General features: G+C 39.7%; 1 protein-coding gene across 1 annotated transcript in view; it reads right to left on the bottom strand.

Moving 5' to 3' along the window:
• PIK3C2A (phosphatidylinositol-4-phosphate 3-kinase catalytic subunit type 2 alpha) overlaps window positions 1-14,330 on the bottom strand; it is an 88,364-nt gene that overhangs the window by 51,454 nt on the left and 22,580 nt on the right. The window contains exons 3-6 of the mRNA XM_024202174.3: window positions 7,985-8,085; window positions 5,174-5,331; window positions 3,273-3,393; window positions 1,032-1,143 (exon numbers count right to left, since the gene is read on the bottom strand). Of these exons, the coding sequence (XP_024057942.2) occupies window positions 1,032-1,143; window positions 3,273-3,393; window positions 5,174-5,331; window positions 7,985-8,085 (492 nt within the window). The remainder of the gene's footprint in view (window positions 1-1,031; window positions 1,144-3,272; window positions 3,394-5,173; window positions 5,332-7,984; window positions 8,086-14,330) is intronic.

Genomic DNA, 14,330 nt, shown 5'->3' with positions numbered 1-14,330 from the left:
CTGTGCCTCCATTTCCTAGAGTCACATAGAAGTCCAGATCTCTCTTCTGGTGTGTGCTTTAGCCAGAAGACAATTCTTTTCTTCTATAAATATAAGCCAAAAATTGCAAGACATTTTGGAATAGATAGGGGGGAGGGATAGCTCAGTGATTTGAGCATTGGCCTGCTAAACCCAGGGTTGAGAGTTCAATCCTTGAGGGGGCCATTTAGGGATCTGGGGCAAAAATCTGTCAGGGATGGTACTTGGTCCTGCTGTGAAGGCAGGGGACTGGACTCTATGTCCTTTCAAGGTCCCTTCCAGTTCTATGAGATAGGTATATCTCCACATAATAATTGGACTTGAGGGATTCTTAAAGTCTACTTTTCATGAGAGCCAGTTTAGTATTCATTTTGTTCATGACCTGCCCTCAGTGGATTCCTGCAAGTGGAAGTGGCTGCTGTTTGTGTAACTGGCTTAATTCATGCAAATAATAATCAGCCTTATTCAATAGGACTGCTTTCTTCTTGGTTGGGGGGAGGGAGAGCAGTGGTGGGTGGGCGGTTTCCTAACTCAGAAAGAGGACAGTAGAAAAAGACCAGCTCCTCCTCTACTCCCTCCTACACAACCATCAATTCCCACCTGAAAAGATAGCCTAGTCTAAAGTGGTAAATTAAAAATGCATATGGATCACTGTATTTCCTCTATTCAGAGGAGAAAGTCAAGCACAACACTATGTGGATTAACTACAGTCTGTTACTCATGTAACAAAGTTATATTTCAATCAGATCACTATCTGACCAACACTTCCATCACCTTTAAGCATGTCAGCAAGCATATAAAGACCATAAAAACCTTTGTTGTATTTTCTTATGCTCTCAAAGTCCAATCCGGAGGTTTAAGAGATTATATAGATTCGTAAATCCTTTATGGATTTTTTACCCATTTGGGGGTATATTCCACCTTCCCCTTCCAGGATGGCAACATTACATATACAGTTTCAGCAATATAAAAAAATCAGGATTATTATAACTGGAAGTTTAATTTGTACTTACTGTTCGTGCCAGATCTCTGCATACTACACTATGGGTCAAGAGCTGCAGTTTAATCTCTGCATCCCATTTTCGACAGTTCTGAATGTATTCATGACTTCCTACACAGTGCTTACTGTTAAATGAATGAATGCTGTAGTTACCTGCCATTTCAAAATATGCAACAAATGTTTTTCAAACAGCACTCAGATATTCAAGATAGCCCTGTCTGAGTCCTCCTCATCCTTCAGAAATACTTTGAAAATCCAAGATCTAGGTTAGACATTAATATCTTGATTCAGCATTTAGTCCTGCAGAACATCTCTGAATTTTCAGCCATTGAAGAGAATTAAGACTGCCACAGGACATAGGTGGTCTTAAAATGTAACCATTTACAGAATCCCAGTAGCGTGCATGGTCAACCGCCAATTCCAAATTAAGTATTTAAGAGTGCATCTTAATTCTGATTTAAAAATCATCAATTCCTTCTGTGCCTACAGATTCATTTACCAGGTTGCTGACATCTGAATAGCAGCTGAAAACTATGTTATTCTCTCACTATAGTCAAAGAGCCTAGAAGCCTGCATACAAGCACTCTCATTCACCACATGATTTAGATGAGGAATAGACAGATTTCTAGGAAACTTTTCAAGTCGTCTTAGTTTCCTTACTTTGCAGGATATGGGATCCCAGCATATGCTCAGATGTTAAAACAGGAAACAGATCCCATATAACATAAGTCTCTTTAAAATTCTTATCCACAAAGAGAAGCAAGAAATTCCAGTTACAAAGCCTTCTTCAGAGATTTGAAACAAAGGAGAATTTGGTTTAATTTTTTCTTTCAATCCATGAAGAATTCGAGAACCCCAGTCACACCACAGAATGCCAAAGATTCTCTAACCCCCAGTTTAATTTCCTCCTACTTTTCTCTTGTGCAATGAGGTGTTTTCCTTGGTTATGAACCCAGAAACAGCCCAAAATACTACTTGTCTATGATCGATTAGAAATGACTACATGTTTTCCAAGTGTATTCCATATCATATTTGAAAGAGCATTCCGAAGTAAAAAGGTCACTTGGGGGCAAGGGGTAGGGGGGAGGGAGAAGGGGTATCCTTATATCACAGCCTCAAGAGAGGCGAGAAGGCAATTTAGGAAAAGGCCTAAAGCCTGTTAAGGCAGAATAGGAAAAATCGTTTTGGCTTAAAATTTTCCCAAATGACAAAATATATACATGTAACTAGAATCTACCATCAATAAAGAATGCAAATGTGGCTTGTATTTTGATGAGTCTAATCCTCCACAGTACTTTTTTAAGTGAGTAGGAGGGGCTACAAACCTCAAAACAACTGATGATATAACATCACTTCCATTTCTATACCATGATCCAACACATGACAAGATTTGCAAGATGTTCATCAGAGTCTAGGATTATGAAAACAGCCTTACTGGAAACAGGATTCTCATTACAAGGCTATATTCCAAACCCCGAAGTTAGCTTTTACTGAACTTAAAGCAGTGTGAACTTTGTTCAGTCCCTTATGATCTGACAGCCTGTTGCTTAAATCAGCACTTTATCCACCAACATCAGTTTCTAATGAAGAAGGCTCAGAAAACAGGAAGTTCAGGTAAGAGAATGAAGTGTGAAAACTAGCGCCGTGAAGAGGCAAATAAGGTGATTTATATAAAGTTAAAAAGTGAATTCAGTGCAGGGAAGAGCGGACATACTGAGACCTAAAATGTTGTCTCATTTATTTGCTGAACAGGCAAAGAGGACCTAACAGTTTTGAAATGCAGTATGGTACTCAAGCAACTTTAAATTCTATAGCTTTTTAAATGCCCCCCCCTGGACTGTGTCATCCCCACTTCAGTCGGTCAGTCACACAACAGCTACTGTAACCAAACTAGAAGAAGCTCAAAGACCAGTGTAACTTTTGAAAGATTACTCTCATGAGGAGAGTGGAATGAATATAGAAATGGGAACTGATCATCATATGATGTAGTAGAGCACAAAAGGCTAATACATGCTAGAACAGAAAAGCCAGTTTCCAGATTAATGAATCTGCAGGGACATAGTACCTATGCACACACACTTCCTCCCCTGTGCCACCCACTACAAAGGAAGAGTAGTAATATTCAAATTCTAATATTCACTAAAAATTCAAATTTCGCAAATTTACTTTTACACATTTAATGGATAGATTTTCTAGTAACTGTGTCCTGAACTGAGTGACAGTTAAACATTAATACAAATTAATGTTGGCTTACTTCTGTAGAACTTCTTCTTGACCACAGACTTTCAGGATATAGCTGCTACTGTCCACTTCATTCAAGTCATCATGTACCCAGCAAAGTGCCTGCATTATTATAAGCTCGACAGGAGAACTCACTGTTTAAAAAAAAAAAAAAAATACACACCACCCACATCTGGAAGTTAAATAGCAATTATTGTACACCTCTGCTAATTCAATTGTAGTTGCTTACTCTATTTTTACAGAAGCAGGCAACATTATCCTCAACACACACACACACACACACACACACACACACACACACACACATATATATTGTGGTCTTATCTGAAAGGGTCTCAAAGCACATTAATTACAGCGCTCTCTGTAATACACATTACAAATGAGAAATCACTCTAGCCATCACTGAAATTCAGCCACATGCTTGAGGTATAATGTGGCAGCTGTTGAACAAAGGTGCGACACTACATAACTGTTTAGGAAAAGAAAACCACCTCCAACTGAAGCTGGAAAGGGGAATTTTTTAGGCATGATGCAATTACCCAAATTGCAATCTTGCTGAGACAACCAGAAACCACATCCTGAGCCAGATCTTAGAATCTTTAATAACCAGAAGTGGTCAAAAAAAAACCATAAATTTTCTTCTCGAACACGAATCCTTATTGTACTGGAACACCGATTTAGACCCAACTTTGATGGAAGAAAATTAAGTAGGTTACTAAGGGACCAGGAGACGGCTCTGACAGATAACGCAGAAAGCCACTGCTTCTTGCAGCTCCCACTGGCTGGGAATGGCGAACCGTGGCCACTGGGAGCTGCGAGCAGCTGTACCTGGTAAAGAAAGCGTGTCGCGGCCCGCTAGAGGCTTACTCTGAACAAGTCGCAAACCAAGTTTGGGAACCCCTGCTCTACAGCAAGGGAAGTACCTGATCTCTCATATCTCGCAGAAGAGTCTATTATTCACAGTGGAAATATCCATATGCTGGTGGAAACCAATACAGGAAGTTGAGGTTCCATATGTTCTCATTCTGAGTTGCCTAATGTAGCAGCTACAACAGCAGTGTAGTTTGGCATTTGTGAAACATGTAAAAATTCTAGGCGCCTACAGTATCAGCTACTGCAGACTAGAACACCAGGGGAGTGCTGAGGCACCCATTTTCTTATGAGATAATTAACCCTCACGGAAAAGAGATTCTTAGCTGCCCAGATGCTTTCCTTCCACATGCCATTCAGTATTTCCTGCTTGTTCAGGTAGGACAGATAACCACAGTTGTCACCTAACTTCCTTACCAGGGATTGCTAAAAGTTAACCCACATTTACGGCTGAGTTTTAATATATCGTGCAGTCTTGTCCCCGAAAGGGACATAACCTTTGCCGCCTTCTTCAAGACAGGTTAGACCTTAATTCTCAGAGCAGTGTTTGTGATTGAATTGGGCTGATTTGCAAGTGTCTTGCTGAATCCATACTTCTTTGATGACTGGCATCATGTGCTCAAAAACCTAAGCGATTAATTTAAGTCAACGTCTCTAGCCCTTATAATCGCAAAAATAACTTTTGAAGTGTGAGCAGAATATGACATGATGCAAGGATGTCTATCTGAACCTGTAGACAGCCTCAAACAGCTTTGAGGGAAGTCTGAATAGCTTTGTTTCAGTGTTTTCAAATACATTTGAATAAAAAAAATTAAATAAAATTTAATTCACAACTAGGCTGAGAAAGGTCCAAAAGGAAAATTTTCCATGAAAAGGCTGTAAGTACCAAAAAAGTAAGGTTTAGAATGAGTGTGCCATCTCAATATTTATAATTAAGACTTTCAGAAGTCACTTAGAATTCAAAGGAATAAGTAACTCATTAAAAAATTAGTAATCTGTTGAACTACAAAAATGAACTGTGAACTATAAAATGGAAACACTTACCATCACATGTAAATGTTACTGGCTGTTGGAATCCTTCAATTTCTATAGAAACCTTGATACTGGCATTCTCCCCACTTATATTTCTTTGCAGCATGACTGGACTCAGCACAAAGCCTGGATTTGTGTGCTGATTGGTATAGGGAAAGTTGGTCCTCAATCTGTAAACAAAGAGGGTTTTAGTTTATGAAATATTCTATGTATAAGTCCCTTGTCTGTCATGCACTGCAATGGACTTGTCTGAAAGTAGTACCAAAGCCCAGCAAGCAGTTGAAAAGGCTTTTTCATTCTTAATTTAAGCTGTAGATACAGAAACACTTGACTTGTCTGCTCTTTGCACCCCAAGACTGCCCATAACAAACAGATGAGCAACTAGTTTAAAATTAGTGTGTAGGCTGGAGCAAGAGACGACTTTCACATGTTAAGCTCATTGATACCCATTATCTTGATATTTGCGTGATGTTCTGAATTTCCATGTTTAAACTTTAAGTTACAATATAATTTAAGAGAGCAAACTATACTGTACCATCTGCATAAGACAACTGATTTTCATTAGTTAAAAAAATCCAATAGTTTTGGAATATAAATCCTCAAAGGACTCTAAAATGTTTAGTCTTTGGGCACTGCTGATGTATACTGTTCAAATCCAATTATTTCAAACACTGAAATTTAAATAAAGAAGCAATGAAAAGGAGATAAGCTAAGGGCAAAAAATTTTGAGGAAGAAGAGAGCTCATTTGTTTTTAAGTCTTGTAAACCAAATTGCTAATGAGAGCCAGGTATGTGTAATTTTCCCCCCGATTTGTTAGAAAATCTTCTGAGAAGTAAACTTTTTATTTTCAGTAAAAAGCAGCCACCAAAAATGCTATTAAGAATTAGTCACAATATTTAAAGTCATTTTAACTTTTTGCTGACATTACAGCAATGTTACAGGAAATTAGGAACAGAGGAATTATGCTGGTCTATAATGGTCTATCTAGCGAAGTATCCTACCTGTGTAGCTAAGTATCCTGACAGTGACTAACAACAAATGCTTCAGAGAAAAATGGAAATCCCTTATATGGCAGCCTGTAGAAGAGCTGTTAGTGGTTTAAGTCTTGAAGTGGATATATTTAATTGTAACTCATTTTAAAACACATTCTTATTTCTATCCAATACTTAAAAAATTTGCCTCAGTATCTTGTAACAGCGAGTTCCACAGTTTAATTATGAGTTGTGTAAATAAAACTGATGAAAGAATACAAAGTTAACTTCATTTCATTGGGTATACCCCCTCCCTTTTTGTATTTGGAGAAGGAGTAAATGATAGCAACCAACTGACAACCTCTATCTCATTCATTACTTTTTGTAGTTTTTAGGTCTTAATTTCCTTTAAACTAAATATTCCTAATTTTAGTGCATTTAAATATATGGAAAAATCTTACACTGTTAAAATAGCACCCAGAATGTGCTAGGTGCTTTCCAAATTCAAAAGAAAGCAGTCCCTGCTCTGAAGAGTAATATTCCATGCCTTTAGTCATTTTTGTCATCTCTCTTGACCTTTTCTATGTCTACTTTGTCACTTTTGAGATGGAGTGACCAGAGCGAACAAAGTATTCAAAGCAATACTAGTTGGCTAATTGGATGCATCTTTCACAGACACATACACATCCCTACAAAGAATACAATATATTCAGGATCTTGTGTATAGTTTAAAGCAAACAGACTCAGATCATGCAGTATCCAGTCCACAAAAACAAACTAGAACAGAGATTGCTATTGAAGTACAGATACAAAATTGTAAGGATCTTAAGACAAACCAAATATTCAGGGTTCTACTTCTTAAATGATTCAAGAACATGTAGGACTTGCCCTACCCTATCTGCAAATCATGTAGTTGGTCATAGAGGAAAGGTTGAGGGGGCAGCAGAAAAGCAAGTGAGAGAAGGGGGGAGGGGGGGAGAGAAGAAAGCCTCCCTTACTACCTCCCTCTTTGTCTCTTTCTCCTCCTAGGTCTTTACATTCTCCTTGCTTTATGCTGCTCAAGGGGAGCAGCATCTCCCTTCTCCCAGCTACCTCTTTCTCCAATACCAGTAATAAGCAGAGACTCTAATAGACAACTCATTCTCCCTGGTGAGAGACTAGATTAGAGAACAAGTTGAGGTTTGATCATTGCAGTCAGCCTGGATTTCACGTCTCTTGCCCGGGGAGGGCAAAGGCTAAGGACATCTTTCCTCAAGAAGTTTATGCCTGTCTGAAGGAGGTGGCATCAGCCTGCGTGTCTGGAGTTGGGGCCAGGGGACAATGACAATGACTGAATCCATTTCAAATGTAGAGATAGGGCTTGTTGTGGGGGGAGAGAAGGGAGGAACTGACTGGGAAGAGGTAAGAATGAAGAACTTTGAGAGATTGAAAAACCATGTGAAAGCAAGGAAGAGAAAAGGAAGAGAAAAGGAAAAGCAAAACCTGTACTCTAGAAAAATGTGTGTAGGGGAACAGGAAGAGGCAGGATGTGATATCAGTAGATATCAGTCATATCAGTAGATCAAAAAGAAAAAAAGCATGCAAAAGACATTTACTGCTTAACAGAAAACAATGCCAAAATGTTAAGATATACGCCAACGAAAGAAAGAACAAGGGGTTGGACAGAACAGACTGATGTGAGGAGAAAGACATACTGAAGTTTGCCTAATGCAGCAAAGCGTGCACTGCTAGTCCTGTGAACATTACCGGAAGTTTGTGATATTTGAACTTTGATATTTATTTCCAACTTCAGGACAGCAAACACCACCATTTAATTATCTGAGAATTAATTTGCAATCAGTAACTTCTTACTTGGTAACTGCTTGACAAAAAGCTGCCAGCTCTTGATTCCGCCCTTCAATATCTTGGAGAAGTGCATTTTCTGTTGTCAGGCTAGTGGTCCCATTGTCTTGCTACAGTTAAAGGATAAAACAAAACTTTAAACTGGTTGAAAACATACTCCCATAAGCCTTCAGATCATAGTCAAACCTCAGAACAATGCTGTGTCCCAACTAGATTTCAGCTACATGAAATGTGAATTTACAGGTATTAGCATACATATGTAATAAAAAAAATGAGTATTTCAGTTATGATTGAATTGGTTTTGTATTAATTAAAATCATCAGAATTGATTCTTTGCAACATTAGCGAAATGGAAAGGGAACACTCACGGAAGCATAGAATCTGGCTTAGATGGCTATTTATAGTCAAGATATGTGACAGCTAACTCTCCAATATGGCACTAAGTTCCCAAGTAAATGTAGCAGATACTGCATGCACACAATGATTGTCAGTCTTGTACTCTCTTATCCCATTTTATTAAAGGAATGCCAAGAGAGGACATTAGGTCTATTCTCTATTTTATGCCATGGTACAACTTCCACCTGGTCAGTCAGAGGACAGAATGAATTGAATAATGGCTGTAAGAAGAATGGTACCCCTCACAAATCAGTAACTTTCAGCATTCTGTATGAGCTCTAGTGCAATCCTTGAATCCACGGTAGTGTTCTACCTGTGACCCCTGAGACTCCACACTGCAGTCTTTGAGGGCAACTGTGTTCAGAGGATTCTGATTTACTTCCCGCAATTTTTAAATTGAAGTGTTTGAATCAGCCCCATTACTAAAAAGAAAGCACCACTGCAGCCCCGATGCAAGCCAGCAACACCCTGAGCAACAGCTGTCTCTTCCCAGTTCAATAGTTCTCACACTGGGGCACACGCTACATCAGAGGTGGGCAAACTACGGCCCGCGGGACCCTCCTGCCCAGCCCCTGAGCTCCTGGCCCAGGAGCCCCTCCCCCGCTGTTCCCCCTCCCCTGCAGCCTCAGTTCACTCTGCCGCCGGTGCAATGCTCTGGGCAGCGAGCTCCTGGGGCAGTGCAGCTGCAAAGCCTGGCCTGACCCGGTGCTCTGTGCTGCGCGGTGTGCGGCTAGCTCCAGCCGGGCGGCACGGCTGCAGCGCCACCAGTGCTCCAAGCAGCGCTCTAGCCACTCCCTCTTCCTTGCCTGAGATACTCTTCTACATCAAGGCTATGTTAACACTACAGTTACTAGGACTTCCTGAAGGGGAATTTTGGGGTGACATAAGTTTCCCCTCACACTGGTTAAATAGCATAAATGGAACAGAAAAAAAGGCAAGAAATCTGCTTCTCAAATACTAATTTAGGCCCCTTGACCTTTTTGAAACATGTTCAGCCTTCAGGCTAAGGAGGGTGGCACCACTGCTCCAGCCTGAGAGGAGGTATTCTTGACTATAACTGTCTATAGGTTATTGACACCAGTTCTGATCAAGCAATAGAAATATTAGAAGATCTGGTATAAACAGGTCACTGGGAATTTAAGCATTGTGCTAGCTAGTAAGACCAACTCTTGACCATACACTATCTCAAAAGTAGATAGGTAAAAGATTATTTATGGGGATCCAGAAGAATCTGTTTGCCCTTCCCAACACTCCAGGCAACGGAAAGGGAAGAAATTGACTATCTGTAGTTACTCCTGAAGAAGCTGAAACGTTACTGTTCAATTCTCAATGGGAATGTTTAATCATATATAGTTCCAATTTTATGACTTCTACTTTAACCTTCTAAGGTCTAAAATACAAGTACCTTTTTATGGTAGTAGATTGAATAAAATACAAGTGAGTTTATTTCAGAAATCAGTGCAACGTTTTCATGTAATAACCTGCACAAACATTCCAACAGCTGCTGTTAGTGAACTCTATGTCCAAAAATCTCAAGTTCATCTCTTGGCAAAAATGTATATTTGTTATACCAGATAAAGCTATTTAAATACAAAGCTATCATATGTATAATTATTATATTGAAGTTACACATTTTATTGGGATTTTAGATTTAGAGCCTTCTGCCACCGTAGCATTTTTGAACCAGTTATTTTAATCATGCATTTGCTTCCAATTTAAAAATCAGTTTTGTCACATAGCCATGCCATAGCAGAAAAATGTTATACTTAGTGCAAAAAAAACCACTATGAAGAGATTCATAATTGGCATTTGCTCTTCATTCAATTGTGCATGTTACTTACCACACAAACAGACTGGCCCTGTTTAACCAACTTTGATCTGCTGGGTTACTGTTATCAGTATATTTATGCATTACCTGTAAGCATCTATGCTTCTGTGGATGCAATATGCTGTTTATTATATAGTAAGGAATTTTTGTTCACGTTATTTTGTGTGTGTGTGTGTGTGTGTGTGTGTGTGTGTGTGTGTGTGTAAAGCCAACCTTTGATATTTCAAAACTGAAACATCCAGAAGTGCCATGGCACCAAAGACAAGACAGACTTCTAAACAAGCGTTAAGTTACATTGTAGTAAAAACTGCAAGATACCATCTCCGCTGGCTTTATTATAATGGCGAAAGCAGCTTTTCGGATATCAAGTGTGGTAGCCTGCAACTATACCAATTTTCTATCAGAGTTTTCAGCAAGATAGGAAATTTGAGTCTCTGAAGGAAGCACTGGTAATTTGAATTTGTTGTTTCACTTGCAATTACTGGTCCTACTTCTTTAGTGTCTCATATCAAGGCATTCAAACATTTTTCCTTCCGGGTAGTGCATCTTCTAAATCCAATGTAGAGGGTAACAAGACTACTACTTTACTTTTTAGTATCCTTTCTGGTTTGAGTTACAGGGAGAAGACTGTGGATGACTAGCTATGTTAAAGGGCATTGTAGGTGTCATTAAACCGGATCTCAGTGAAGGAAAAAAGTTCAAATGACTCATCTGAAATCTGACCATAAAGAATGATGGTTAACTGCAATCAGCAATTCAGACTTCAAAACTTTCTTCCTTATTTGTTGGTAGTCTGGGGAGAGTGTAAAGGCAGAGGTATTGCTCTCAATCTAGCATTGGCCTGCTAAACCCAGGGTTGTGAGTTCAATCCTTAAGGGGGCCATTTAGGGAACTGGGGTAAAAAACACTGTCTGGGGATTGGTCCTGCTTTGAGCAGGGGGTTGGACTAGATGACCTCTTGAGGTCCCTTCCAATCCTAATATTCTAGGATTCTATATATCAATAATTCCCACGCCATGTTGTTTTCAGCCACTCTCCCCAACCAAACAATAAGATTTGCAAGGGTGGGAAGATTATGTGTGTCTGAGATCCCTTGAAGGGAGTTCCAATTCTCTAATTCAAAGGACTAAACACAAAGACTAGTTGGAAGTTTCACCTAACAAGGTACTGTGGTCTTGTGTACTTTAGACCAGGATTTCTCAATCCGTTGGTCAGAACCCCAAATTGGGTCACCAGAATGGCTCACCTCCCTGATCCAGGCACTGAAACTAGGGATGTAAATATTGTTTAAAAAAGTTAACCGGTTAAACGATTAAAGTTATATCGTTTAACCGAGGCCGCCCCAGCATGGCTGGGGTCCCTCTGGCTGGCACGGGGCCACCAGGGCTGGGGCTGCTCTGGCTGGCATGCACAGGGTTACCAGTTAAGGTCAGTTAACGGTAAGCCTAATGCTTACCAGTTAACCTTTTACATCCCTAACTGCAACCTCTGGGGTCCCAGCACCACTCAGGTTTGGCCCAGCCACCATGACGACAGGTGTCTGGGTAGGCCAAATTTAAGTGTGTGGCACTCAAGCTCCAAGAGCCAAGTCACAACTCCACTCTCACAAATTTGGTCCTGTCAGGGGGGCGGGACCAAACCTGAGTGGTGCTGCAATCCTGGAGGTTGCAATGCCCAGAGCAGACAGCCAAGTGCAGCCAGCCTCACAACAAGGGAGCTGCCACTGTGGGGTGAGTACTGGGCAGGATCCAACCAAAACTACCCCAGGGCCTCCACACTATTTACTCGGTCGTGACAGGCCATAAACATTTACAGTGAGAACCACTGCCTTACATAATGCCTCTCTTTCTATAGTAAAGGCAGGTGAAATCACATGAAGTGCCCAAGCTAGCAGCCCCCCATTTAAATTTGTGGACACAATGGAAGGCCACTCAATTCAGGAACTCACATACACTCAGGTTCAGACAGAGCACATTTGCTTTTTCCCAGGACATTCTGCAAGTCTCATCTTTTTCAAGGCTTTTTAGGAAGAATGGATGCCTTTTGAAAGACTTGTGTAATGCATTGGATTGGTGGGCAGGGAAGGGTTACTCATAGTCACACTGGGGCAACTTGTAACTTGTGTCTTTTTAAAATGTGTTTCAAGCTTTGGAAAGGTAAATCTAAAGAAATACTTGAAAAAAACTACACTAAACTTCAGATGTGTTATACTGTCGCTAAACACGGAAATTACTTTGAAAAGTTTTACCTTTTGGGATGTTTTGATTAGTCACATTTTACCTTTAATACTTTTTTGCAAGATATTTAAATTACAATTCCAATTAATTTTAGCAGAAAATTGCTAAATCACCTCAAAATATGGAGCCATTGCATAGCATGCATAGTTCTCTTGTACACTAGTTAAGCAAACAAAGGAGAGGAACTAGAAGCAGTAACTTGACCTTTTCTCTGCTACATCTCTGGTTTGACAAACTTACCAACTGGTGGTTGTTTAAAGACATACAAAGTACATAGGAATGTGCTGGACAGTCACAATTCAATACAAAGTGGATGTGTCTCTACAGCTCTCACACATATATATCACTTGAGTGCTAACTTCAGATTAGCAAAATTAAAATGGCCCTTAGAGATGGCTCCCACATGCAAGGTTTCCTAAACTGCCTCAATCCTGACATTCTGCTATTGGAGCTAAACTGGTGCTGGAAGTAATGATTAATGCTTCTCAGTGAAATTTACAAACATTAATCCAGTTATCTTTTCACAAAAGAGAGAAAGTGTGCACATGATGCCAGTCTCAACTATTTTACTATATGTCTTGTCTGCTAGCTTCCAATTACTTACATCAATTATGGCCTAAGCTGTTTTTAAACTGGTAGGACTGGGGCGAGGCAAATCTGTACAGAAAGCAGGTCAGGATATACATGCATTCACGGAACTAACTTAAAATAAATCTTTACACTGCCTTTATCCTGCTACAGGTCTACGCTAGGACAGTTTAAGAGCTGCTCTAATTTACGCTGACTACCAACAACCCTAGAGGACTGAAATGCAGCCAAGAGTGGCAAGGGGGTATCCTGGCACCATCCTCTTTCCTTCAACCACACCCTATTTTTCCTTTTAGCATGGAAGACAAGTGGTAAAGTCATCTCTATACAACCAGAGGAACCTCTGGCATTGGGCAAACATCTCTGGGCTAATCAGTCTGAGGTTCAGTTTATGTGGCAGAGGATGAGGTCCTCATTGTATATAGTACTGCTCAGTTGAAAATGTAAGTTACGTAATTCACATTGCATCCTCAAGTTTTAAAATGCTATGAAAAACCTTGTAATACATGTAGAAACAGTAGCTGCCAGTACTTCAGCAAGTCAACTTCATATTTATTCATATTCAAATATTGCATCTTGAGTTAAATAACTCATTTCCAATTAACCTATTCTTCAATTGGTAACAGCTGCTCATTAAATCCTGACCAAATGAGCGTATGAATTCATAATGCACTAAAATGAACTACATAACATACATACAGACTAGAAACATGGTGATCCAAATTTGCCTGGTCTAGACCAAAAAGTTGACAGTTATCAAAATTGCATGTCATAGGGTTGTCTACACGATGCAACACTCTGGACTAGAGGGGTGTAATTTCTAGATGTGTTGTGCACTAACTGAACCATCTGAAGTGGCATTATGTTAATATGTACTAGGAACGTTTTAAGTTCATGATAGCAGTGTCAACATAAGCTAGTTATTTGTTAAGCACACTAGTGTGCTGTGCACTCACACCCCTCTAACTCATGTTGCTGTGGCATGTAAACAAGCCTATAGTAGTTTTGTTTTTGTTGTTTTATAAACAGTTTATTTTGTAATCTGAGTCTGGAAACATTACAAACAGTTTAGTTTGCCTCGTACATTAAAAAGGGACCACAAATCACTTCTGCCGAATTTGTTTTAACCAGCTATAGTTACTAGTGACAACGTTAAATTTAGCTGAAAGGTTACAGACTAAACTGAACAAAAATAGTCAGTTTACTTTGGGCATTTAATAGCATTATAGTCAGTTTCACTGTTTGGGACTTTCCTTAAATTTTACATAGGAACAGGGATTAGTAAATTGGATAAAGACTGTAAAAA

The sequence above is a fragment of the Terrapene carolina genome, unplaced genomic scaffold, assembly GCF_002925995.2.
Source record: "Terrapene carolina triunguis isolate 2854851 unplaced genomic scaffold, T_m_triunguis-2.0 Scaffold96, whole genome shotgun sequence".
In the NCBI taxonomy this organism is placed as follows: domain Eukaryota; kingdom Metazoa; phylum Chordata; order Testudines; family Emydidae; genus Terrapene; species Terrapene triunguis.
The sequence above is the reverse complement of the archived record's forward strand: the minus strand, read 5'-3'. Positions and strand labels throughout refer to the sequence as shown.